Source organism: Lepidothrix coronata, unplaced genomic scaffold (assembly GCF_001604755.1).
Source record: "Lepidothrix coronata isolate B3197 unplaced genomic scaffold, Lepidothrix_coronata-1.0 Scaffold123, whole genome shotgun sequence".
NCBI classification, from domain to species: Eukaryota; Metazoa; Chordata; class Aves; order Passeriformes; family Pipridae; genus Lepidothrix; species Lepidothrix coronata.
Genome location: NW_016690303.1, coordinates 275,680 through 301,692, shown reverse-complemented (window position 1 = coordinate 301,692; position 26,013 = coordinate 275,680). Strand labels below are relative to the sequence as shown.

Below are 26,013 nucleotides of genomic sequence, written 5' to 3'. Positions count from 1 at the left end.
AAGTTTGGCTCTGCATGAGAGCTCCAATGAACCCATCTCTAACGAAATCAAAGCCAAAAGTATTTTCCTCATTTTAATGGAGGGAGAAATGTTTCACCTGTTTAGATGCTTCAAAATTCTGCATGGTATCTACTTGGACCTTTAGCTGCCTCAGCAGCTTTATCCTTTTCCACCCTTACAAGCCCAGACTCTAGCTAGGAGTGCTGCAGGACTCATTTGTTACAGTGTTTAGATCTCACCTGCCATCAAAAAAACCCAGCAGTTCATAGTGACTGAATTCCGCAGGTCATCCATAAAAACAGCAGTCCCTGCTGGTACATACCACATATTTCAGGCCCTTTCTCAGTTCTGTTCCTTTGCTTCATCAGGAACTGTAAAATAGTTTTTGTTAGACAAAACCAAAGCATAATTTATTTTGCATTTGAATCTTTATTCTACAACACAAACAACATAAATAGTTTATACTTTTTGTTTTAAAATATTTCCATTTCAGAATTCAGTCAGAATAAAATATACACAAAATACAATTTGCAAGCCAGCTGACAGTGACTGCCCGACCACTGGACACCCAAGGACCATACAAAGCTAGCGGCACAACAGGACGCAGCAGACATAGGAAGGTGTTTTTCTAAAGAAGAGCAGAAAGGTAGAGGGAGGAAACATGGATGAGACCAAGGAATTGCAGCTAGGTATCAAATTAGCAGAAGGTAAACCCCATGTAAGCACTTGCTTGACAAGGTGATTTATAGTCTCTCTTAAAAAATATTATTGGCTCCTCCTGAATATACAGCTAGAGAGATTAAGTCCTGGGAATCATGTTTTGTGGTAAAATGCTTCCTGTGGCAGCCATCATCATGGAAATAAAATTTTTATTTTTTTAATTTTCAAACAGGAAAGGCTTAGATCTTTGGTGAAATGGAGTGTTCACTCCCTTTGGCTTGCCTTCAGTTCTGGTTGAAGGGCCCATAGAAGTATGTTTGCAGTCTCACAAATAATGACCAAAAGTGGGGAGAGAAAAGAGGCAGAGAACAGAAAGTAGGAGGAACTGAAAGAAGGTGCTTGCTACTGTCATTGTGTACTTCTCAATCTCTTGCTCCCATCTGCACCAGCAAACAACAGGCAGTACAGGGCTTTGTCACCACCATGCTCTGCCATTCCTGGCTGTTTCCCCTTTGGTATCAATCCTGCCTTCCCCTGAAGAGTAGGTGGCTCAGGAACCACAGCCTGCTTATGGAGGTGATATTTGTCCCTTGCTTTCACCTGTGTACCTGTGCCTCTCACTGCAGCTTGCTTCTTGTGAAAGCATGGCACTTCAGTGCAGCCCAGATGAACCAAATGCATGGATAGGAAACAGGGCCTTGGTTCTCCATGGTATTTAGATGAAATTTATGGAAGTACATAAACTACCTTTTGAAAAGTGGGATGTTGGGGTAAAAGGATTGAAATAGATCCTGTTGCCATGTTTCTTAACCAAAAATGCTTTCATAAATCCTGATTCAATGTGGCAGTGCACACTATGCAAACCTCAACCTGTGATTTTGCCAAAAACTGGAATTTGAGGGATCTGGTTCCACAGGCAAGCTCAGTATTGCATTAATCCAGGATCATACAGTGCAGCTCCACTAATAACCACAGAATTAGGGCATTTCTTCTTCCCTCTGGTTTTAATTTTCAGCTGGGAGACCTCTGACCACTAAGTGAAAAGACTGGTGCATACTTAGGCCATGTGTGTTTTCATTTTTTATTTTTAAATATCCAGCACTGCATGTTTGGCCAAATCTGTCTGTTTAGTATATTAGTGTTACATATTAATTATATGTTCTGAGGGGGATTAGTGGAAACAACAGAAAGAGGATATACGACTTCTTCCTTGCAGCTGTACAACTTCCTGGAGTCCCAGGTGTGTTGCTGGTGAGGGCCACTAAGAGACCCTTTATCATATCCCTATAGAAGCTCCACTCAAAATAGGGAGTTTCAGTGAAGAGGGATCACTAGCTGCCGGATGCTGTTATCTATATTGCATAAAATCCAACATTTGTGCTTCTGTGCTATGGTAACTTGGTCCTTCTATACTTACAAAATACGGTTAGGGTTTTTTTGTCATGTACACAGGTCTTTTCATAAATGACTGTAACTGGAGTAATGAGTAAGTAGCCTGCTTAAACATGATCTTAGTACAAAAGCGGGAAAAAAAAGAGAGCAATTCCCTTTTTTTGTGAATTTAAAACAATTTATCACTGAGAAATGGCATGTCTAGAATGGATTGCTAAAGGTGACAATAACCAAACCACATGCTCAGTTTCTCAATTGGCTTCTATACAGATGAGGAGGTAGGTAAAAAATAAAACACTTCAGCTTGTTTGGGTCAGCCTCCTACTGGATCTGTGCAAAAGCAAAGGTTCCAATTTTGCAGCACTGGGATGCATGGGACTATGTGCTGGTTCCTGTGGATTCTTCAGGTAAGAGCTGTATAGGGGACAGCAGCAGAATGGGTGATGTGAGGAACTGTACAGGACTTACCCTTTCCTGAGAATTTGTAAACCCGTATGTAGAGACTAAAGGATTCAAGGACCGAGTCCTGAGTAGTGAAGATGTCTAGGTACTTAACTTCCATGGATTTCAACAGCTTTGGCACTTTGTACCTTTCTTCACACGTTAGGCCCACATTCAAAGTGCAGGCAGCACATGGAGCTGGACCTCTCTACTTGCTAGTTTGTTTGCTGCTCGGTTTTACGCCAGTGCTGTGCCAAGCTCTGAAGTGTCAATACCAACATTGAAATGCTGCTGTATCAAGTACAGATGATGATTACACACAGTAACATAAGGTACTTAGAGGTGGGGGTTATATCTTTGGCAAGTGAGAATTTGTTAGTGAATTTAGGTTAATGTTTAGGTTTTAAAAAAATTTGAAGCTCAACCTGAAAGGCAAAGCACCTTACAAGTCACAGGTGTAAACTGTGCTTGGCCTTGGCATGAGCCAGCCATAGTGCAGAGGACATGAATTTTTTATCTGTGATAAAGCAAAAAACTGTGTTGCCTGTGCTTGGAGTTGTACAAGGAAAGTTTTGCCTAAATCTTTTCCTAGCAATTCTTTCTAGATGCTAAATTAAGTCAGTTATTCTCACATGAGTGTTTATCCCCAGGAAAATATTAAATCTGTATCTTAACATCTTAACGACATAAAAGCATGTTAACCAAAAGATAGTGGTGGTAATTCTATGGCTGATGAATGTTTAGAAAATGTACCAGAGTAACTGGGTTAACCAGTGCTGGTGTGATATAAGCACTTGGACAGCATGATAAACATACTACTAATGTGGATTAGCTCTCTGTAAATCTGCTGAATGCTCAGAATATGACAGTGACTGAAGCTACAGGTATCTGTAGATACAGGCATCAATCATCTCATACATCTGCATGTGTTCACAGTACGGAATAAAGTGCAAACACATGCAATGGCCTGAGATCATGTAAGCTGGGGTCAAACCTTGCTTCTGGTATGTAAGAGAAGGATCACTTTCTTGATGAGTGCTCTGCTTTTGTCCGCTTTAAATATTTGCACAGTGATGAGCTATTTCATGTGCTTAAAGGTAGTTGATGATGGACAACAGCAACTTTCTCTGTTAGTGGTTGCCTACAAGATTTGAAAATGAGTGTCCTTGCCTCTGCTTGCTGCAGTGACCCTGAGGAGGGCAGTGTGAATTAGGCAAAGGCAGCAGAGGTGCAGCTCTGGTACCTGAGAAGGATGTCAAGCCACCAGAGTAAAGCTGCCAAGATGCTGCTGTTAGCTCATGGATTAAGTTATAGAGCTATAAGTGAGGATTTGAATGGGTTATATGTGTGAGAAAGACTTACACGTGTACAAGGGCTACTTTGTGCTACTGATTGAGGTGCTTCCCCACTCACAAGTGGAAAGCAGAAAAGCTGCTGTAGCGTGGACATGTAGCTGGACATGACTGGGATGTTTGGGAATCCCCTCCTGAAGCTTATGACAGGCTGATGCAGCTTATGGCAGACTCCTCCTTTGGGCTAAAAGCTTGAGGTTGAAAGGTGGCAGCCATGAGCCATGAAACAGATTGCACAGATCTATGAAATAGTGACTTCACATGTTTATTGTTCTACTTCTTTGGGGCTTGCTGATGTCTATGGCTAAACTAGCAAAAAAATTGCTGAGAATCCAATGAACTAACTCAATTTTTTTATTTGTTTATAATTTGAAGGTGCATCGGAAGGCTTCTGCATCTCAGATTAATGGTTACTGAAGTGGCCCTGGGCTGCTCTCCTCACCTGCTTATCATTTAACACATAAAGAAAAGGAAGAGCAGAACATGCTGAATTTTGCTATGTAAAGCTTTCTGCTTCAAACCCCACACCCCTCCTTTTAAATCACGTTTCTGGAATTACTCGAAGTTACTCATGACCTCTTATGGAGGGATGTTAATAAGAAGAGGCACTGAGGGTGACAATGGGCACTTGGTGCACAATTTGAAGGACGATGTTTAAAACAGGGCAACAGCAGTATAGCAAATCTACTCCTCATTTTCCAGTATGGTAGTTCTAGTGTAAATAGTTGAAATTAAATTATATTTTAGGTCAAGATGGTGGCTAATCAGATAATACTAGGTTATACTGTTCATGACTTGAGAGAGGTGGTAGTAGTATTGTCACTCCTAGAGCTTTTTTTTCTGTTTTGCAGAAGGATTTCGTATTGCAACCAGAACACATAGGCATAGTGTTTCCTAGATACTAGGGTCTCTTCTGTAGTCCTGGGTGATTTCACCAGTACTGCTGCCAATTTTAGTACCCCAACGTAATCTAGGGATTTTCTTTAGTTTTAGATCAGTACCACAAGGATCTGCATCCATTCATATAATTTATAATGAAAACCTGGGTTTCTTTAAATAATCAAAACCTGTTTTGCATATGGTTTATTATTCTGATTTCTGTTGTTGCCTAACTAATGTACTGCTTTAAAACCAGTTCTATATAGATGCCCAGTAAAAACTTGCACAAAAAATATAACCACTCTACCTAAAGATGTATAAGAAGGACATGGCAACAGAACTCAAACTGTGCTACAACTCTCCCAGATACCAAAGGCTAATCTAACCTGTCCCCAAGGAAGTATTTAAACTGTTGGGAGAAAACTGACAATTGAAAAAATTGTTGGTCATTTATAAATTCAGTTTAGGTGGTAGGAAAGAGTTGTTTTTATGGAACTTTTATGTCCTTTAAACAGTTTAGCAAAGAGAAGTTTCGAAAGAAAGGGAAACAGCATGACTGACACTACAGAAATTTATGGGACAAATATTCCCTGCACAAGTCTAACAGGTGACAAATGGAAAGTAGGCAACAGAGGTAAAAGGCAGGGGGATACTGGCAGACTCTTTGTAAACACAGCAGCTTGGGTGATGGCTGTTCAGTGAAGCCTCTTGGCTCCCTCGGGTTTTCTAGGTTTAAGATGCTAAAAGCAGTTAGTTGTGCAAAATCCAGGCCTGATATAAAGAGATGACACTTTTAGAATGCTTTGGAGCGGGGACTGAAGCTGTATATTTAGTTGGTATGCACATTTTAAAAGTCTTGGGAGAACAGCATTAAGGGGTCACCAAAGATTAAAAATCAACTTATTTTCAACAAGTTATTTCAACTCTGATCAACAAATTATGTGGCATGGGAGTTCCAGATGGAATGTCCCAGGGGCCGTGACATAACTTGTGCAGCAAGGTAACCCTTTGCTGTGTCTAGTGCGAAGAGCATCACATATGCATTTGACAACACAAGTCAATCCTTCCCCTTCTCCTCCCTCTTCCTAATAACAGCAAATTGCAGTAGTCTCTATAGGAGTGCTGCACAGAGGGGGATGAACCTCCACGAGGAGCAGCAGGTAAGAAATGGGAGAGAAACAGGAAAGACTTTCAGACTATTTTCCATCTTGCTCCAGCTCAATGTGAAATGATAGGCTACATTTAACAAAGGTGATAAGGGTGTTCCTGGTTACAGCAGCTCTATATAAGCAAACAAATTTCCAGTAGAATCATAGCCACAGTGTTGCTTAAACTGGAACACTTTATCCCTACTCTGCTTAGTTGAATGCTGCATACCGGCACATGCTGGTATTTACTCTGTGTTGTGTCTTCCCCACAGCTTCACAAGAAACACAAAACAAACTTCCCTTTTGCCCTTAGGGGGAATTTGACCTGTGAAAAAGTGGTCAGCTGTAGGCATAGCTGAAGAGGCAGCCAGGGTAGCACTGGAGAGAGGGCAGCTCGACAGTGCCATTTCTCTTCAAGCAATACCCCACGAGAGCAATGAAAGGATCAATAGTCTGTGCTTGGTTCACCAGTTTTAGACCTGGAATACTTTAGCTACTCCAAATGTGACCAGACTTCAAAGGCTCTTCTTGGAGCAAAATCAATTTCCACTTTCTTTAGTAAGTGATGTATATGGTTACTATAATAGTCTTTAGTTGCCTATCCTCTCTCATGCTAATTTTTGAAGGGAAAATGTTATCCTAAAAAGTGTCATGTTTTTCCTTGTCATACAGCTCCATCTTTTTCCTGACTTGCATTTATTTATTTATTTAAGTTACATAGGCTTACTGACCTGGTTTGACATCCACATGACAGTTGCATTCACAGCTAATTGCAAGTGTGTAAGTTCTGCTGCAGTTTCTTGTGGCTCCCACTGTCGCAAATTTGAATTAAAATGAAGGGTACTAAATCTATCACCCCTTCAGGTACCAGCCTGACTTACTGGTAGTTTCTGGGTTCTGAGGCCATGCCAGACACTTGGACAGACTCATGTTTTGCCTCCTTTGCTAGTGTGAGCGAGGAACACACAATCTCAAGTGGATGACATAAATCAACAAGCTCATTGTTTCTTAATTTACGACCAACAAATAGGCAACTAATGAACCCCAAATACTTCTTTGCTGTATACCTTGAATGTCTTTTGCCCTTTGCAACAGAGCACTGCTTGGTTTAAATGATGATATCGTAAACTCGGCCCACTCTTCCCAGCCATTCCCGTACTGCCTGGCGGACACGGATATCGGTCACATGGCAAGTCAGCTGGCTGATACAGGGGAACACTGCTGGCTGCAGGGCTGTGAAAGTTTGGTCTGGCAGGGCCTGAATCTGGTTGAGAACTGTCAGCACCATGTTGGTCCATGCCTATAAATAAGTTTGACAGAAAGAAAAGACTCTTTAGAAGACCTTTCTAAACAGATGAGCCCATTGGTTGAGGCACAAAATAAGATATCTAGTGGCTACAGCCTCATGAAGAGGACTGAGTAATGCCAGCATATTCATTTAATGTTCACTGTGTTTTCCTAATTCACATTCAGTACTATAAGTAATTGTTTGACTTTGTATTGCAGGTATCATGCTCAGCCTTCATCACCTTTTTTTTTGTCCCACAGTGAACAAAGTCTGTCAAGTTTGATGCTTTCACTGATTTGTTCACTTGGACATGCAAGCAGCAAGTTTCTGTTTAGCAACAGAGCCCACTATTTCAGCTCTGGAATTAACAAAAAAACCTCAAGTACAAAAACATTGTGACAAGGAGCATGCTGTTTTCAAAAGCTTTAAGTGGGCTAGAACCCTCAGCAGTAAGCAATGAGTTTGCTGTAGGTTACTAGTTCTTAAGATTAAGTGCAGCTTTGACCCAAGTCACAGAAACACTCTTGAAAGCTGAACTAGTATATATATGCCTGATAACACTTCCCTAAAGACCAACTTTCTTTTAATAGGACAGAATGAGGTCTTTATCAATACCAGCTGCTGCAAGATTCAGTGCTTATCATGAGGACTTCTTTATATAAAAAGGCATTTAATGAAAAGATTATAACAAAATCAATTAAAAATATGTATAGGTATATTTTTATTTATTGCTATTATTATTAGCATTCCACAAGAATGTCCTACCTGTATCTGGGCCTCAGCATCCCTAACAGATATATTCAAGGAGCTGACTGTAGATCCTGAGCGTGGTCTCTTCTCTTGTCTCAGGATCTCTGGACCAGCACTGAATGAATGCCTCATTTGACCTTGATCTATAAGGTGTTGTGGCCGCTGGAGTACGGGTGAATCTGGCCCTCTTGAACCCAGGAGCTCCCCTTTCTTTTCCACTTTGATCTCTTTGGTGAAGGATGTCATGGCCTGTTGCTGCTTTCTCTTGGAGATGGTTTTGTCAGTGGCTATAGTGTAGATCTTGTTGCCAGCGCTCTCCCACCATTCTTTTTTCTTGGTTTGCTCTTTTTTCTCTGGTTTAGGACTTAAGGGTGGGGGGAGCAGCAACATTTCTCCACTTCCTCCTCGAGGTGTCAGGCTGTCTCCCAGTTGGTCCCTGATTTGACTGCGGTCATCTTCTGATGGTGTGTCCTTTCCAGATAGCCCTCCAGTCGATGGGGTGGAGGTTTCTGAGTAAAAAGATGGTAAAATGAAGAAGGAGTCACCTTTGAATACTGGAGGCTCCTCTACATTATTCTCCAGGTCCAGATGCATCTGGATATAGTTGTTGCACAGTTCCATGCAGAGCTTATGAAGCCGCTTGATTAGCCACCCCCAGTCTGCATTGCTAACAGGTTGCACGCTCAGAGATGGTATTCGAGCCCTCCACTGCCTCTTCTCCTTCCCTCGGGGGGGACTGACCTGGGCAGTCTCTTCAAAAATGTCTTCGTCTTCTGAAGAACACTGCTGTGATGAGTCTGTGCTTCTCTCATCATCTTCAAAGAGGATCTTTTTCACTTGCTCTGCAGTGATGTTCTCCTGGTTTGTCAGGATTGCACAGACCAAGGCATGGAAGTAGATGTTGAAGCTCATTGCCGACTGTCGATACAAGTTGGCAGCTCCACTTATGCCAGATACTTTTTTCAGCAAACACTTCAAACCAGGTCTCGTGTCAAACTCTCTGGCTGTTCTGTAGGAGTCCAGCAGTAAGTCAAAGATGACAGCCAGGTTTTGCATGGAGATGTACCTGAGAAAACCAGCCAACTTGTTTTCTGGTACTTGTATTGTCATTTTCTCCTCCAAGTTAGAAGGGCCTTTCACAAATTCTTCCAGTAAGATGTCATATAAATTCTGGAGCAGTACTTGGTGGGACAGCAAGCTCACCACTATCGTCCTGAAAGGAATACTTGGTAAACCAAGCACAGGAAGGAAAAAATCACAGAATATTAAAGCGGTGCATTGTGCTTTCACTAGGAGTACAGAACTACTTTATATTGTAGAGTCTAAAACAAAAAGTGCAAATGAAAGGCCAAATTTTCACAGCCTTGTTACAAAAGAAGTGGAGAAAGATAAAGCGGTCTAGAATGGTCTTTCAGCTACTCTTTCAAATATTTTCCTAAAAGGGAAGACTCTTGGATTGGTTTAAGCAAAAATTGTCCACAGCAAGAACGCTAATGGCACTTGTGTAGAGATGGTATTAAAACAAAACTCTATTATAATTTTTGTCCTTTTCTCCAGTGTCTGACACTGAGGGATTAAATATTCTGGGTTTTAATTTTCTGGCAGCTGCAAGTATGCTCAATATTTCAGCCTGCTATAACTGAAGGACTTGTCAACACAAAAGTTACCCTTCCACCAACATGTCAGACAACCTTAACCTTGCCATGATAAATTGAAACCAAAACTAGTTTACTATTTGGTTTCCATTTCCACTAATGCCAAGAGTATTTCTTAAAATAAACCTCAAAGAGCCAACCAACCAATAAATAAACATGTACAGAAACAGCAGCAGTGCAATGCAGCATGCAAACAAGCTGAAGTCTGGCTGAAGGCACATGTTTGCTCTTAAGACCAACTTGAACACTGAGAAGCTAGCATGGAAATATCTACTCCTAACCCTGTTTCTCACATATAATATTCTTAGCTGTACTCCTGTTAGAGAGATGCTGGGAGTTGTTCTAGCCCTCACTCATATTTGATTTGCACAGGGGACCCAGGAATGGCAAATTCCTCCAAGAAAAGTTTTCAGGTCATTCACCAGTAAATAATAGTGAGAGGCTTACAGGCAAGTAAGGCTTGGAAGAAACGGTGGACACGATTGTTGTTTGGTATCTCATGGATTTAAAATTATAAAGTATGGAACCTATCTTAAGGCCTTTAAATAAAAGTCTTTGCATAAGACTGCAGTGGCTATGTTTTAAATGGAGCAGATGCATATAGCAATACTTGTTTTGATGTATGATGGGTTGTGTTTTAATTTGCATGGCTATCGAGTGAGGAAGAGATTTTTCAGTTTGCTTGCAATACTGAAGTTTTAGGTCTAAGTTAAAGCAAATCTTCGTGTAACATGAGAAGTTCAGTCGTAGACCTTTAATATTTTTTGTTGCAAAAATTATTCCCCTTTCATTAAACAACTTTCAAAAGTGTTTGGGAACACCAAAACAAGAAGTCTAATTTTAATTTTTTTTTTTTTGAGAAATCATATCAAAACTCGGTTTTGAGAATGAAACATTGAAAAAAAAAGTTCAGACTGTTCTTCTCAGTTTAAGTTACTCATGTCAGTTCGCTTACTATGACACAGCTGTCAGTGCTGATACGTGAGTAAAATTTATCTCACAGTGCTAAAATCTTGACGATTAACACATATAATGGTGCTCTTTATGGGGAAGTAGTTTTCTGCTGTAAAAATCATTAGAGGCTCTGACTCAGAAAAGCTCTTAAGAGCATGTATAAAGTTAAATGAGAGCTTGCAGTGATTTCAAGCAACTAATCCTGTTTCAAAAGCATGGTCAGGAATGAAGGAGATCTCCTTCCTTGTAACAGCCAAAAAAGCGATTTACAAGGACAGTGTAAAGTACTGCTCAATCCCAAAACAAACTAGTACAGCAATATAGGTGAAAACACAGTGTCAAAGCTGGTTAAGGATAGTATTTTCTTATTCTCCAAAGTTTCAAAATGAAATATATTATTATTTTTTAGGAAGAAGAAAAGCTCCCTTACCCCAGCTTCCTGTGAAACGATGCAGCATTAAGGAAACAAAAGCAAAAGGGAGAAGAGAAACCCTGCTAAGGTTAAAGTAAAACTTTTGAAAGGCCACAGTTACTAGCATGCATGACTGGCATATTACTGCACTGCTGTAGCAAATAATAAGAAAAACAGTGGCTCAGTCAACTTTTGAGCTATGTTTTGGTGAAAAAATTAGTATTGCTGGGGTAACGCTTACTGGCATATATACTTTTTGCAGTTGTTTAGACAAAGCGCAGTGTGAGAGCATTCAGAGTTTGTATTAATTGCAAGCTTTATACATTTATTTATCTAAAGATAAGCAAGACCCACACTACCTTTAAAAACAGAGCCTGTTAGATTGCATGGCCTTGTGTGCTGTGAGAGGTGAGTATTCCGGTCTTTCGCTTTGTTTCATTATAACAAGATGAATAATCTGCTAACCTTTGAATAAAGCAGATATTTTCCCACCACAAAGGAAGGGTTTAGACTGTGATCTTAAGCTTTCTTTGTCTCTGCACAGGGCCTTGTGCTCTGAAGGCAAGGAGACAGAGCATGTGCTCTCAGGGGAAACTTCTATAAAGCTGTGTAAGAACAGAGACATTTTCCAGTTCAGCCAAAGAAGAACCATCACATTCTGTCTCCTTGTTGCAAGCAATAATTTAGATTTGATTTGTACCACTCCCTGAAGTGGTACAGAAGTAGGTTTGGTATTTTGTAAAAGACAATTTCATGCCATATATTTTATACCTTGCAATACAAACACAAACCCTGAATGCAGAATTCTGATTCTTGGCTCTACTGATGTTACAGCAGTTGTTTAAAGAACTGAGTGCAAGCAAAAAGAAATATTCTTTGACAGGATCAGATTGTCATGCAAATGCATGAATTTCTGAGGCGGTAACATAATGGAAGGACTTCCACAAAAATAAAGTGCCAAGCAAAATCAATATTCCCTAGCTCAATATGTTGACAGTTTTTCACAGCTTTGGATGTGGTCTCTTCAATTTATACTGTTCCAGCTTATCCATTAACTTTTTTCACCTTCTTAATTGAGTAATACTGAATTTAAAAGACCATTAGTGAAGCAGACATTGGATTTGCAAGGTATCATTACAAACATAACAGTGTCACAAAACCTAATTTGATCAGAGTATTCATTTCTTTTTATGAGCTCTAGGGAGAGGTATAGTTCGCCAGGCTCAGTTCACATCTCTGTGTGGAAATATTTTTATCTTACTTTTAATGACATAGTATTTTCCTGAGAAGATACTTTACCTTCTCTGGCTATGCCCATTTGGTTTCTTATCTGGTGGCAGGTCAATGATGAGCACACATGACTGGGCATGTTCAAACCCTTCCTTGTTGCTAGGAGTCTTTGGGGAGCACTGAGTCTCCAGCATGAAGACCTAGAAAACAACAAGTTACATAAAACAGTCAGTTTAGCACTTGCACTGGGTTCTTGGGGGCACTTGAAAATAGGATTCCCTTCATTGCAAAAATCTGTCATGTTGAATTATTTTATAGTGATAGAGAGAATGCCAGGTATCCCCCAAGGCAGACCTTCCCTGGAGCATGCTGGTTTGGTAAAACAGCCTCAGAGCAATGGGCTACCTCCAGACATCCGTAGAGCACAGGGCAAAGGACAGACATATTTTCCTTTGAACTTGTATAAGGCATAGTACCAAAAGCCAAAACAAGCTTTCTGCTGCCGGTAAACTACTATAGAAAATATCAAGTATAGTGGAGACAAGGACCTGTTTGCATAGTTAGCCCTGTTGCACCTAGAAAGGCTGGTTGTCAGAAGGATTATTTTCAGCCATTAAGATACAGAAATCTAATATGCAATTCTGTGGGGGTGTGTCGTGGTTTAACCATAGCCAGCAACTAAGTGACACACAGCCACTGCTTACCACACCCCACACCCATCCCTCTCAAGGATGGGGAGGAGAATCAGGGAAAAGAAAAGGTAAAACCCACAGGTTGAAATAAAAATGGTTTAATAATTTAAATAAAATATAGTAATAACAACAACCACCACCACCACAAAAAGAGAGGCAACAAAAAAAAAAAAGAGAGAAATGAACTTGCACAGTACAGTTGCTCATCACCCACTGACCAATGCTCAGTCTGTTCCTGAGCAGTGATCAGCCCCTTCCTGCCAACTCCCCCCATTTACATGCTAAGCATGACAATCTATGGTATGGAATATCCCTTAGGTTGGTTTCCATCAGCTGTCCCCCTGAGCTTCTTGTGCATCTCCTCATTGGCAGAGCATGGGAATCTGAAGAGTCCTTGACTTAGAGTAACCACTGCTCAGCAACAAGTAAAACATCAGTGTGTTATCAACATTATTCTCACACTAAATTCAAACCACAGCACTCTACCAGCTACTAGGAAGAAAATTAACTGCATCCCAGCCAACAGTGGGAAATGGGGAGACAACTCTCAGTTGCTGTAGCTTTGTTTTGTAGCTTCATAGTTGCAGTAAATTCCCTCTGAGAAGGACTCAGGGAGTGCCACTGATAGTGTCTACAAGAAAAGTATAAATGCCACATTCCCTGCTTTCTTGAGTTCTGCATCTTTAAAACTGAATTTAAAACATTTTTTTCTATTCGAAAAATGTCTGCCACTGCCACATTATTTGTGATCACCAATCCTGGTCTGTGTGTTTCAGATTTTCAAGCAGCATCAGGGTATGATTTTTTAAGTCAGAAATTGATACCAAACATCTGTTAGCTGTTTTAATCTAGGTGCTTTCCCATGCTGAAGCTGTCATACAGTATTTACAGTTTTATGGTTCCCCACAGGTCATTAAGTTCAGTCTTCTGTATTTCAAAGAACTTGTTTCATATAACTACTTTCATAAAATGAATAACCTCCATTGTAGTCAAAAGGACCCTAAGAAAGTTGTCTCAAAGTCTGCTTTGCTAATGAGGAGTTAGTTGTGAGTTTTAAATAATTTTTTAAATATCACCATTATCCTCTAATTCCCAGCAACTCTTTTTCTTCTCTGCAATCTATATCTAGATATTTATAGAGAAAAAAAATCTGCATTTCTCTATAAACTCTGCTTTGATAGGTTAAACAAATCTTGTTTTCCTAGTTTCATATCCCCATCTCTGTTTTAGCACATTTTTTGTCCTTTGAATTTATCGTTCTTTAACAGAGTAAACAGAAATGTATATGACATTCTAGATGGGGATTCACAGTAACGTTCTGTTCCTCTATCAGAAAGGTTTCCACTGATGTACCCTAATGTTGCTAATTACACAATAATCTCATCGTCAGTTTTCCTCAGGTATTCATGCATCTTTCCCCACTCTAGGCATTCCTAATCCCTATTTACAGGGGGACAGTTTTTAGGTTTTATTTTCCTGGTTTTATTATTTTTTCTGAATACTGCTGTTAAATAAATAAATGTTAGTCTGGTGATGAGGAAGTCTTTACCTGTAGGGTTTGTGAGGAAGGTGGTGGCAAAAATTTACTTTCATAAAGTAAACCTCCAACTTCAAAAGGTTCTCTGACTTGCCCTGACACATCCATCAGTACCTGTTGTGCCATGGCTCTGATTCTCCAGTATTCCGCTTCAGCACTTGGCGAGAGGGAGGGGGCTGCCACCTTCACTTCACAGGCATCTCCACTAAAGCTTTCAGAACCACTGTGGAAATAGCCCAACAGGTTCTATAGAGAGACACAACATCAGACTTTCACTGTGCGTTAAAGAAATCAGTGGCTGTAGCAATGTCCAGCCTGTTTGTGTGAAATACAAGATTCAGAGTGACCTGTCCCATTACCATCAGCTGGTCACCTGCTATTTAGCAATTTAATACATCCAATGGAAAGGCACTACAGCTTCCTATGTACTCTGGCCTGCGATGATTTAACAGGATGTTTTGTTTACAAGACAGCCAGTGAGCCGAAAACTAATCTATATGAAGCATGCAGCTGCAGGGTTAAGTAAGCAACATCGTCTTCTCTCTAATAGTCAATCCAGAGGAAGAAATGGATCAAAAGGGAAGTTTTCACCTACTGAACTCTTCTGATTTCATGCTGGCAAGGCAATTTAAAATAAGTCTGTTAGCTACTAGTGTTGTCTGTTCTGTGTTTAGAAAAACTGGTTTCAATCTCCATCGTTGGTGCAACATGCTTCATTGTGAATTGACAAATTAAAAAAAGCTATGACACAATCTTTAAGCTTCTTTTCCTGGCTCTATACACAAAAACTTGTCTGAAGAATTAAAAAATACTTGTCAAAAATTAGTGAGTCTATAGTGTGATTACATTTTGACTGTAGGCAAAAAGGCAGTTTTACCTTTACTGGCTCCAGAGTGGCAGAGAAGGCATCCTGCAAGGCACAACAGGCAAGTCTCCACATCTCTTCTGTAAAAACAGGCCCTGCTGTCACTAACACATACCTGCAAGAACACAGAAAAATGTTACCATGTTCAAGAAGGAACTAGATGATTCTTACTTGTAAATGGAGAAGGTTGAAAATCCCTGTCTCTGGAAGAGTTCAAGGCAGGTTGGATGGGGCTTTGAGCAACCTGGTCTAGTGGAAAGTGTCCCTGCCAATGGCAGAGGTCTTGAAACTAGATGATCTTTAAGGTCTCTTCCAACCCAAACCATTCTATGATTCTATGAAAACAGAACAACAGGCTCATTTAGTAATCCAATCTCCTCAGTTGTTACCCTGACCTATTTTTGTAATTACACTGTAGTTTCGACTTTTTTTCTCCTTTGCTTTTTGTCTTTAAGTATTCATCTTGCCACAAGAACCACACATTGTGAAGTACATAAATGCAGTACTTATTTTGATTATGACTGTAATAACCTGAAGATTGTGAAAGATATTAATTACCTCTAAAGATGTGTGAATTCCAATGGAAAAACCCTTGAGTATTTTTGTTAAGGATCAATTATTGACTAACTAGATATAAAGTAATGTCCAAGAGCTTTTTATGGGAATCATACATACAGTAATGCCTAAAATCACAGGTTCTGAAGCACACTGAAAACAGCAAGAACAGGCTAGTAAGTCTAAAATTCATTATTCAAATAACAAGAAGTTAAATATATTGTGGACATCTTTTGAGATGTTGACCAACTTAATCAGTCCACAAGTTCTTCAAAGACATAGACATCTTTTTTTGAATATGCTAAGAGTGAACAGATGGGATTACCTGATACAAGAGCAGCCAACTCTGGAAATAATTTCTGTTGGTTCTGCCACACAGGCTACCAGCAACTTGAAAAGATCTTTCAGCATAGTATTGATCATATTTTCATAACCAATATCTATAAGGAAAAGACACAGGCTGTTTTCAACATCATTGCCTTTTCATTATAATTAGAGATACACAGTCTTGCTACACTTAAATGCTATTCAGAGAATTTGCAAAAACAAATTCTTTTTATGCAGCTCTTGAAACATGCGTTGCATCAAGTTGAAATAAGACAATTCCTTTTGATGTTAACAATATAAAATGTCTGGACTTATGTGGTACAGGAGAAATTCTCTTAGATCCTGTTTCTGATGTTCTAGTTCTTCATGATCAAAGTATTTGTATCTTCTTTTGGAAAGTATACTAAAGACTATAGTGATTTAATTTTGAAGATAGCCCTGCTCTGAGCAGGAAGCTTCCATAAACTTCCAGAAGTCCCTTACAATTTTTTCCCCTGTAATTTCCCTGTAATCCTATAAAGAATGAAAAATAAAAAATCCTAAACAGAAAATTTTAACCCTCCTCCTTCTCTTATTTTATGCTTGAGCAACCAAAAAAGCAAAGAAACCATCTCCACAAGTATCTATCAGTAACATGTCACTGATGACAGATGTGACAGTACAATGACATACCTGAGTGTATGAAATTTTGAATGTGCTCCACTACAAGTTCACAGGAAAGGCCAATGGCATGCTTGAAATTAGCAGATGCTACATCCCAGTAAGAATGATCACCATGGCTGCGATGGAGCCAAAGAGACATCGTAGGAAGAAGAAGATGTACAACCGCGTAAATGCCAAATCCTGGTCCTTAAAATAAACATAATGATGGTTGTATATTTTTGCTTACAAAGCCTCCATGCTCAGTAAATTTGCTAAGTTGTTCCAAGCTGAGACCTGAGGTAATGCTAAAGAAAGGAAGTTCTGAAACTTTTTTGTGGAATGAGAGTGGCAAGAGTTTTGGATCTAGTTGAGAGGTACTACATGAACATTTAGCCAACAGTCTCTCCCAGAAGGTCTGCAAGATTATGTAATTTTCTCTTTCCATTTCCTAGACACCAAGCAAACATTTTCTATAGCTAGGACATCAATAGAGTACCGCACCTCTCTATTTGTGCAATGAATTTAAGAATATGCTCAATATATTCTTACAAGACGACTTTTTTCAACAGAACAATGCAGTAACTGGAACAACAAATCCACTCTAAAAAAATCCCTTTCTATGAGAGAATGTCTCTGTGCAGCTTTAGCATGAGTAGCACACTTTACAGAAGGGGTTTAGGATTCTAAAAGGTTTGGGTCAGGACTCCACTAGCTCACGTTTTGTCAAGCCCTTTCATTACCAGGTGTCTTGGCAACATCCCTCAGCAGTTCAAAGAGCAGATCCAAAGTAGGAGGCTGGTGTTGACGGGGACAGTTGGATATGGCAGTTGTTAATTCTTCCAGCAGAATAATCCAGACATTGATAAGGCCTACAAGTAAAGAAAGGAAGATTAAAAACCATGAGTGAGATACTGCATTGACTGCAGGTGAAACTTGCCCTCAAAGTGATGGAAACAAATTAATTAAAGATCACGGGTTCTTGCATGTTCACTGTTGCTGTGTAATGGTTGTAGGTAATAGCCATTTTTGAAATGATAGTCTCCTTTTCCCACTCTTTTTATTAAGTTTCTGTTTTGTGCCATCCTTCCTCCTCCACATACACCTTATTCTGGTCTTAGTTTACTTCTCCCTATAATCCAGTCTCTTTAACCTTGTGTAAAATGTCTCATAAAAAGTATGTAAGTAAAACCATATCTCATTATCATTGCAAATGCTGCCCAGAGGAGATTGTACTCATTTAGGTTATGCTTTTAAGTAAGGCTCCTGAGGTGACTAGCCATAATTTAACTGTCTCTATTTGGTACCCAAAACTGAACAGTAAAATGTCTCATAAGGTATCATCAGGCTGCCTCACATTATCTTTAGATCTTAAAAGATCACAGAGCTGGACAATTGCCAGAACAGCAATTAGGATACAGGTGAGTTGGCAAACGTATTCCCTAAAAGATTATGGGATACAACTAATTTTCAATACAATTTTGAAGATGGCTAGGAACTGCTGCCCTTTAATTTTTCACAGACCACTTAAGTACTTGCTAGTTCCCTGTCATATCACGAACGACTAGAAGGATCTTGCGTGTTACACTCCTGCCAATGTATACTGTTATTCTTAAGCCAAGAAGGCTATGAGTTTATTAGGTAAAAGGAATTTTACCTTGGTTCACTAATAAGCCCACGTTGTCTGCCACTGGTAGCTATGCTGATGTAGTCTGTGTCTGCATGACACTTGCTGGTATCAAATACACTATGAAAATACACTGCAAATATGGCAAAGTAGGCTAAGACATTTTGCCCCATCCTGGTAGTGACTTTGAACACTAAAGCGCCAGATGAAGCACTGCCTCCTGTCTTTGTAAAGTCAGTTTGCCTAGCAATGTTCCAACACCATTACCATCTAAACAACAAATTGGGTGACAGTTTTAGTGCTTAACTGTGACAAAAATCAAGTCAGAAGGCTTCTTTGCTGTGGGATGGCCTTTCTATTCACAGGAAGACACTGATAGACAGAACCACTCCAGAACAGTAGGTAAAGCGTGTTCACCTGAGGTGGGGAGACCCTAGGCCGAGTCCCAAATCTGACTCAAAGCAGAGGCTTCAATGACTTGGGTCTCCCACATCCCAGTTAAATATTCTGAAATTCCTAGAGCGGAAAAAACCAAACCAAAGCCAAACCCAAACACAGAAAGAAGAAAGTAATAGCTTGTTTTGTGAAAAAATAGGACTTGTGATTTTCTGTTTTCAGAGAGCACCTTTTCTCTCCTTTATCCAGGGTAGCAGTGGAACAGGACAATCCATGTGATGGAAGAGTCTAGATAAAAGTAGGTACCAAGGGCCAGTCTGGTGAGGCACATGAATGACATGCATTGGAGTTAGCCTGCTTTCTGACAGGTTGGAGCTGATTCTTCACAGAAACAGTCTCTTTGGAACAGCTCAATAGTTCAGATATTCAAAAGTGACTGTATTGCTGTGAAAGCCTCCTGAGTTCAGAAGCCATAAGGCTGCATTCCTCTACCACTTGGCTCTGCACAGATCTATTTCATCAAACACCTGATTAATCCACAATCTATATAAACCACACAAATAATCAGGAGACAAATGTTGCTTGTTTTTTCTGGAGGTCATGGAGCTTTATATGGACTTCAGAAATTCACTGTTTATTTCAACAGACCACAGGATATAAGTTTGAAAACATTTAAACCATTATTCCTTATATTTCTAGACTGTAACTAAATACTGATATTTTTTTTCTCTTAAGGCAGGCCTGCCAATACCAACCTTAAAAGGTTTTCACTCCTTTACTTCAGCTGTGATCTAGAAAGGTTTTTTTTGTGTTAGGTCTCAGAAATATACACTGGTTGTATTATGAATATCAGGATAATAAAAATAATTATTTGTTAAAATATTGTTGTCTTGCCCTAGCAGACAGGTTGTATTTTTCTTATATACAAACTATATCTTTACATAAAGAAGGTGATGTGATCTGAACTTCCAAGCTCTGCGTGTGCACATGTGTATATGTAGACAACAGGAAGACAAAGGATGAAGTTTTTGCTTTCAGCAGTTGGCAAAATTTACAGCAACATGTGGGAGAAGTAATTGATTAATTCTGCACTTACTGCTTTCAATACACTTACCAGTGTCGTCATCAAAGTCAGAAAGGATGCACTCAATACCATCCTCACTGCTGGCTGACTGTTCCTGCGCTTTTCGGGGCAAGTTAACCAGCCGACCACTGAGGAAGATGGGTTTCAAGGGCATTTTATAGATTTTGGCTAACAACTTGGGGAGGGTAGTGGAGAGGAGACAGAAAAAAAAAGAGAAGATAAGTATATATAGGAAAGTTTGTAAAAGCTATCACATACAACACAAGTATGTAAAATAAAATAAAAGCTACGAAAACACAATTAAGAGTCCAGAAGTCTTCTGTTCATTGACAAGTAAAGGGTTGAGGGTGAAAGAGAGGGAAAGCAGCAATTTAAATAACACATTTCTGAGAAGGAAGTGTGCTCTCTTCTCACTTGTAAAGGGCAAATGTTACGACTCACTGATTGCACCTATGACCTGTGAAGCTCCATTAGCTGTACACAAAATATGTTTAAGCTCTGAAGGACTAAGTAAATACTGATAAAAGGACCTGTACAGGTTTACTTCAGAGCTTCATTGCCTGGGTTGTCCATCACAAAACAAATACAAACTGCTGAATTGTGCTATAGCTGGGACTCTACCAGCATTTTATCAGGTCTTTCTAAAGTAAATAATGTATTTGCAATATATAAACAAGATTTTTTTTCAGTCATTCCTGTTCTTCTTCTACTGGCAAGTAAAAAGATATAAATGGCTGCTTCTTTCGAAGAGGAGAAAATATTTTCTTCTCACTGTAGGCTGAGGTTTCTAAGGATGAGGAATAGTGATGTGGTGCAAACAGTGTATAGACAGAACATACATTAGACATATGCATGGATATTCACTAATTTTTCAGTGAACAAGATAGCAAATAGAATTTGATGTCTGCTGTTTATTATCCTGAAGTGCCTTATTCTTCCTCAGTCTGTGTAGTGAACCCACCCATTATATCTGAATTTAGATATAAGTCCTTTTAGCAATGGTAATATCCATTTTTGTGCCTTTGTATTGTACCCAGAAAAAACGTGTCTGGGGTCCAACAAAAAGACCTGCAGGTACTACAGAAATACAAACAACTTTATAAAGTCAGATAAAAAATTGTCCAGGTAACCCAGGATAATAATATGTGCTGTGTGCAAGGAGATTAGAGGAAACACCCTAGCATTCCAATTGTTACAGATTTGCCCCAAGCTTCAGATAAGTTTTGATGGTACAGATAAAATGCTTCTGTGTTTCAGAGGGTGTAACCTGTTGCTCTTAAGATCTGAGAATTCTCAAGTTGTTGTTTGGGGTTTTGGGGGGATTTTGGTTTTGTTTAGTTTGGTTTTTTTGTTTGTGGTTTTTTTGTTTTGTTTTGTTTTTGGTCTTTCATTCCCAACACTGTTACTGTTTAAGTAAGAATGAATTTAGCTTTAAATATGTCACTACTAGGTTTTGATTGTTCGCATTTTCCCACATGCTTCCTGGGTGTGTTTTTATATCATCAGTTTTCTCACAACTAATTGGCCTACAAGGTATAATATTCCCTCAGATATAGCCACTGTCCATTTGGCAGTGCAGGATATTACCATCAGAGTCATCACAGACTTTGTTGGGTTCATGCAAACCATCTCATGACTGATGCAAAGCCTGCAGGTTAGAACTGTTTCCTAGGCAAGGTTAATGCCTGTGTAAGATTGTTCATCATACCTGAGAACATCTCCTGAGGTAATCAAGCGCAGGAAGGCACAAGTCTGTAGATGCAGATCCTGATCCTGGCATACAGTCACCCACCTCCTTACAATCTACTTCCCCTGGGGACAGGAAAGGCAGCATTGGGAAGGACAGAAGAATATAAATAAACATAGAATTCGTTTTCCTTTTTCATTAGTTATGCCTTAATGTCTGAATAGAAGCCAGAAAACATCCTTTGTTTGATCATCTTAGATAACAACCACGTGATCCCCACACAAACAATACAGTAATACTGGTCACAGTTTGTCCACAAACTTGTATATGAATAAATGTTTTAATAACCATATGCCTATTTAATAACTGTTTAGTGAAGCCCTTGGGAGTTCTAATAATCATACATTATATTATCTGCTATATTGACTCCACTCCACTTTCTTCCATGAGTGTTGTAATTACTTGTTCATATCATATTCTTATTATTTGCTCAATTCTATACTCATTTTTTTCTATTAATTTGCATCCCAGTGCCCTGGAAAACTTTTATACCACAAGTTCTTCCTTTTAGTTTATTTACTGCTTAAATACACCATTTTATATTTTGTGCTACTATATTTCCTTCTGCTATCTAAGTCAGGCGTCAAAGTCTCACAGTTTCAACTGTATGATATATATCCTCAGACTGTAGTGCCTCAATATTGCTAGTATTACCAACTCTATGACATCAGCAGACTCTTTCTTTCAGGTCAGCTTCATTAAGTGAATTCCATAAGCAGAGCAGTTCCAAGGCATCCTGCTGCAGAGCTCCTCTCTGGACAACTCCCTTCATTTCACCATTTTTCCTGTCTGCACAGTCTGTCTTCCTCCCCTGTCAGCCAGTGTTCTGCCCACCTTAGAATACTTGGCTTATAACTATTTTTATGTTTTAGCCAAATACTTTCAATTCAGTGCCAAATTTGAAACTTTACTAAATGCCTATACATGTAAACATTCTGTTGTGTTGAGCTATTCCTCTCAGAAAAACCACAAGATAAATATGAAATGCTTTTATTAAGTCCTACTTTATTCTCCTTTCACTATATTTATTTGCTTTTTCTATGCCCTTAACGATTCCCTCCATAACGTATTTTAAAGTTTTGTCCACTATTAAGATCAGCCAAGTCAGCCAGTGAAGTTTGAATCCTTTACTTTTACATTAAATGCACATAGCACGGTATTTTCCTTGCTGAAGTATCCCATAGTCCTATTACCTTTAATACAAAAAAAAAAAAAAATTCTTGCTTTTGACATGTGACCACAAAGGGAATGAATCCAAAAAATCCGGTATCATGAATTGCCCAGAGACTTTGATCTTTTGAGCAACAAAGGTATTTATTAGCAGCTCTGGGAGCAAGCCAACTATTGCTGGAAAAACTTGCTCAACCGCTTCACACAAAATCAGCAGTTTTTATACAATTTTCGTACATGATTAAATGCATATTCAAGTAATTACAACATCTATCTATGCATATTAATAACAGGCGGAGTATAGATGGAGCTCAGGTGGGGCTTGAGGCGGTTGCTTCTCTTGGCCCTCAACCTTGGGGGTAGTTCTGTCCTTCCTCCCATGGGTCTGGGGGCTTAAACTCATCTTCCTCAGCTTGACCTTCCTTCTCTTCCATTGTTCTTGACCCACTCACTGAAGCTTGGAAAAAGCTTTGGCTCCTGGCCTGTTTCTTCTATTCAAATGTCTACCTTATCCTACTGCATCTTAATTTATTACCTCTAGGCCTATTACATGTTCTTTTACCATTCTCTTAAATTTTGGTCCAGTAAGTAGAACAGAACAAGCACAGATCATTTTGGATGTTAGTAACTTGTTAGCAGGCCCAAATTTCTTAGTTAACTCTTTTGGGCCTGGCCTCCTGTTTCAGGGTCAAAATTATCTCATGTAACTAAGAAACTTAAAGAAATATAAGACAGGCTTTTGAACTCTCCAGAAGTCACATGAGTTCCCTCTATTGGTATTGAACATGCAAGTTTATTTCTCTTTTGTAGTAATTATGGTTTGTCATCACAAGCTGAATTCTGCCCCCATCGAAATCGATGGTGAAATAGCTTAATAAGACAAGAGTAACATTAAAGACTAGATTTGCTGCAGTTAGGTGCTTTATTTAAATCAAAGGGAGTTATTTACAGACATAAAATCCTCTGTGAATCAATATACATATAGAAACCAAAAGCCCCATTTTACCACTCATCAAAAGTTCTGTAATTTACATAACCAAAATACCCCATCATTGTCACAGTTCAATGAATAGTGTCGAATTCTAATGATCAGGGTGAGTGTGGGGGCAGAACCACCCAGCATTTCCCTTTGTTCTGAATTTTGGCAAAGCACCACAGTTACTCTGTAGGGTCACCTTGACATGATGTTCTGGTCTCTGCTGCCCTCAGTAACACAATACAAAGCACAGGGACAGTGGAGTTAGTTGCAGTGCTCGGGACCTCACAGAAGGTTTGGCAGGTTTTCAGCAGTGCATATACCAAACTACTGCTGCTGAGGTGGGCAAGGGTAGAAAGGAGACGTGCCTTTCACCTCCGAACATACCCTATTCCGTAAAACATACTCTATTCTGTTGGAGACACTCCCTGGTGTCTCTGCACAATGCCAGGCCATTTCTGCAATATTCTAGGTTTTGAGTTTAGTTGTTATTTTATTATTTAAATGAATGTAAGCAAGTTCTGCTGCAAATTAAGATTAGACAAAGCAGACACTTAATTGTGAGATGCATCTTTGCTGCTATAAAAACTTGAAGAACTGAGAGTACTAAAAATGTTTACCAAATAATCCCTTGGTTTTGATTTTTTTTTTTTTTTAAGCATTGTGGACTCACATTCTTCATTGTCTCTCTCTTTTCTACCATACTATGTATTACACAACTGAATTATCCTCTTCTGCAGGATCAAATTTGACATATCATGACTTAATAGGAAAGGAAAATATTTACCCAGTCCTTTGACAAACTTCATAAGGCACATAATATAACTGGTGGCAGCATTGGCAAAGACCTGGATGCTGTCTGTGTTTAGAAATGCTTCGAAGACATCAAACACTGGAGCCTGGCGTTTTCCTGTGGAAATAACGAGATGAGAACTCTTCCCCAATCCCCATAAAAATGATTTTCCAACCATTTTTCAACAAATAAATTGAATCTGCAGAATCTTTTCTATTCTGAACAGAGACAGAAATGATCTTAAAAGTAAAACCTTCTGTTGCTCCTGAGGCAACTCATGTAGCCTTTCATAGGAAGTGATACAGATTCCCTCCTTCGCCTAGTCTATGACAAATACTAGCATATGCCTGTCCAAATGGTAAGAGCAGGTCTGAGCTCTTGAACTCGGCTCAGTAGCTAATACTTCTGTTTGGTGGAGGTTTATGTTTAGTTTCTAGTTTAGTTTTTGATAACTGCCAAGGTGACATCAATCACGCAGAAAACTATTCAGACTATACAGTAACAAAATAGCCTTGTTTTTCCCAAGTAGATGATCAGTCTTCAAAAGCTGTGTACACCTGCATTCAGCCATCAATTATAATAGATCTCAAAGACAAAGTTTAGGAAGAAACTCACGTCCCTTACACATGACTTGTAACATTTAAAATGCCTTTGAATGGGGCAAAAGAACAGAATGAAATTATTTTCCCATATTACTCCGTTTCTATACAAGCGAACATCTCTGAGAAGGGTGCACATTCTTGCAGCACTAGCAATCTGAAAACCTTGTGATTAACTGCCTGGACAAGCACTTGCCTAGATTATCACACTAAGTTACCCTAACGTTTGAGAGCACTAGAGTTCACACGATAAGGAAGACAGTCCACATGAGACATGCCAGTTGTATAGAGTCCGCTTTCCTTTCTCTAGCAGGACAGTGACCAGGGCTCAGCCAAGCTCAGTATGCCTGCACTACTGCTCAAAATTATTCACATAGGTTTGATGAGGTTCAACAAGGCCAAGCGCCGGGTCCTGCACTTTGGCCACAACAACCTCATGCAGCACTACAGGCTGGGCACAGAGTGGCTGGAGAGCAACCAGGCAGAGAGAGACCTGGGAGTTTGGATTGACAGGAAGCTGAACATGAGCCAGGTGGCCAAGAAGGCCAAGGGCATCCTGGCCTGCATCAGGAACAGTGTGGCCAACAGGTCCAGGGAAGTGATTCTTCTCCTGTACTCAGCGCTGGTGAGGCCACACCTGGAGTACTGTGTCCAGTTCTGGGCCCCTCAGTTCAGGAAGGATATTGAGGTGCTGGAGCAGGTCCAGAGAAGAGCAACAAGGCTGGTGAAGGGACTTGAGCACAAGTCCTATGAGGAGAGGCTGAGTGAGCTGGGGTTGTTCAGCCTGGAGAAGAGGAGGCTCAGGGGAGACCTCATCACTCTCTACAACTACCTGAAAGGAGGTT

The 26,013-nt window shown here is 39.6% G+C and overlaps 1 protein-coding gene across 7 annotated transcripts in view; it reads right to left on the bottom strand.

The window, feature by feature from the left end:
• Nucleotides 1-409: 409 nt before the first annotated feature.
• ARFGEF3 (ARFGEF family member 3) overlaps nucleotides 410-26,013 on the bottom strand; it is an 89,987-nt gene continuing 64,383 nt past the window's right edge. For 5 of the 7 annotated variants that reach the window (XM_017825912.1, XM_017825909.1, XM_017825911.1 and 2 more), the window contains 12 exons: nucleotides 24,564-24,686; nucleotides 21,592-21,695; nucleotides 19,914-20,058; nucleotides 17,520-17,648; nucleotides 16,810-16,986; nucleotides 16,136-16,250; nucleotides 15,268-15,370; nucleotides 14,505-14,636; nucleotides 12,231-12,361; nucleotides 10,950-10,958; nucleotides 7,926-9,135; nucleotides 410-7,172 (listed from right to left, as the gene is read on the bottom strand). In XM_017825912.1, the coding sequence (XP_017681401.1) occupies nucleotides 6,981-7,172; nucleotides 7,926-9,135; nucleotides 10,950-10,958; nucleotides 12,231-12,361; nucleotides 14,505-14,636; nucleotides 15,268-15,370; nucleotides 16,136-16,250; nucleotides 16,810-16,986; nucleotides 17,520-17,648; nucleotides 19,914-20,058; nucleotides 21,592-21,695; nucleotides 24,564-24,686 (2,570 nt within the window). In that variant the 3' untranslated portion in view covers nucleotides 410-6,980. The remainder of the gene's footprint in view (nucleotides 7,173-7,925; nucleotides 9,136-10,949; nucleotides 10,959-12,230; nucleotides 12,362-14,504; nucleotides 14,637-15,267; nucleotides 15,371-16,135; nucleotides 16,251-16,809; nucleotides 16,987-17,519; nucleotides 17,649-19,913; nucleotides 20,059-21,591; nucleotides 21,696-24,563; nucleotides 24,687-26,013) is intronic. The other 2 variants (XM_017825913.1, XM_017825910.1) reach the window with 1 other exon arrangement.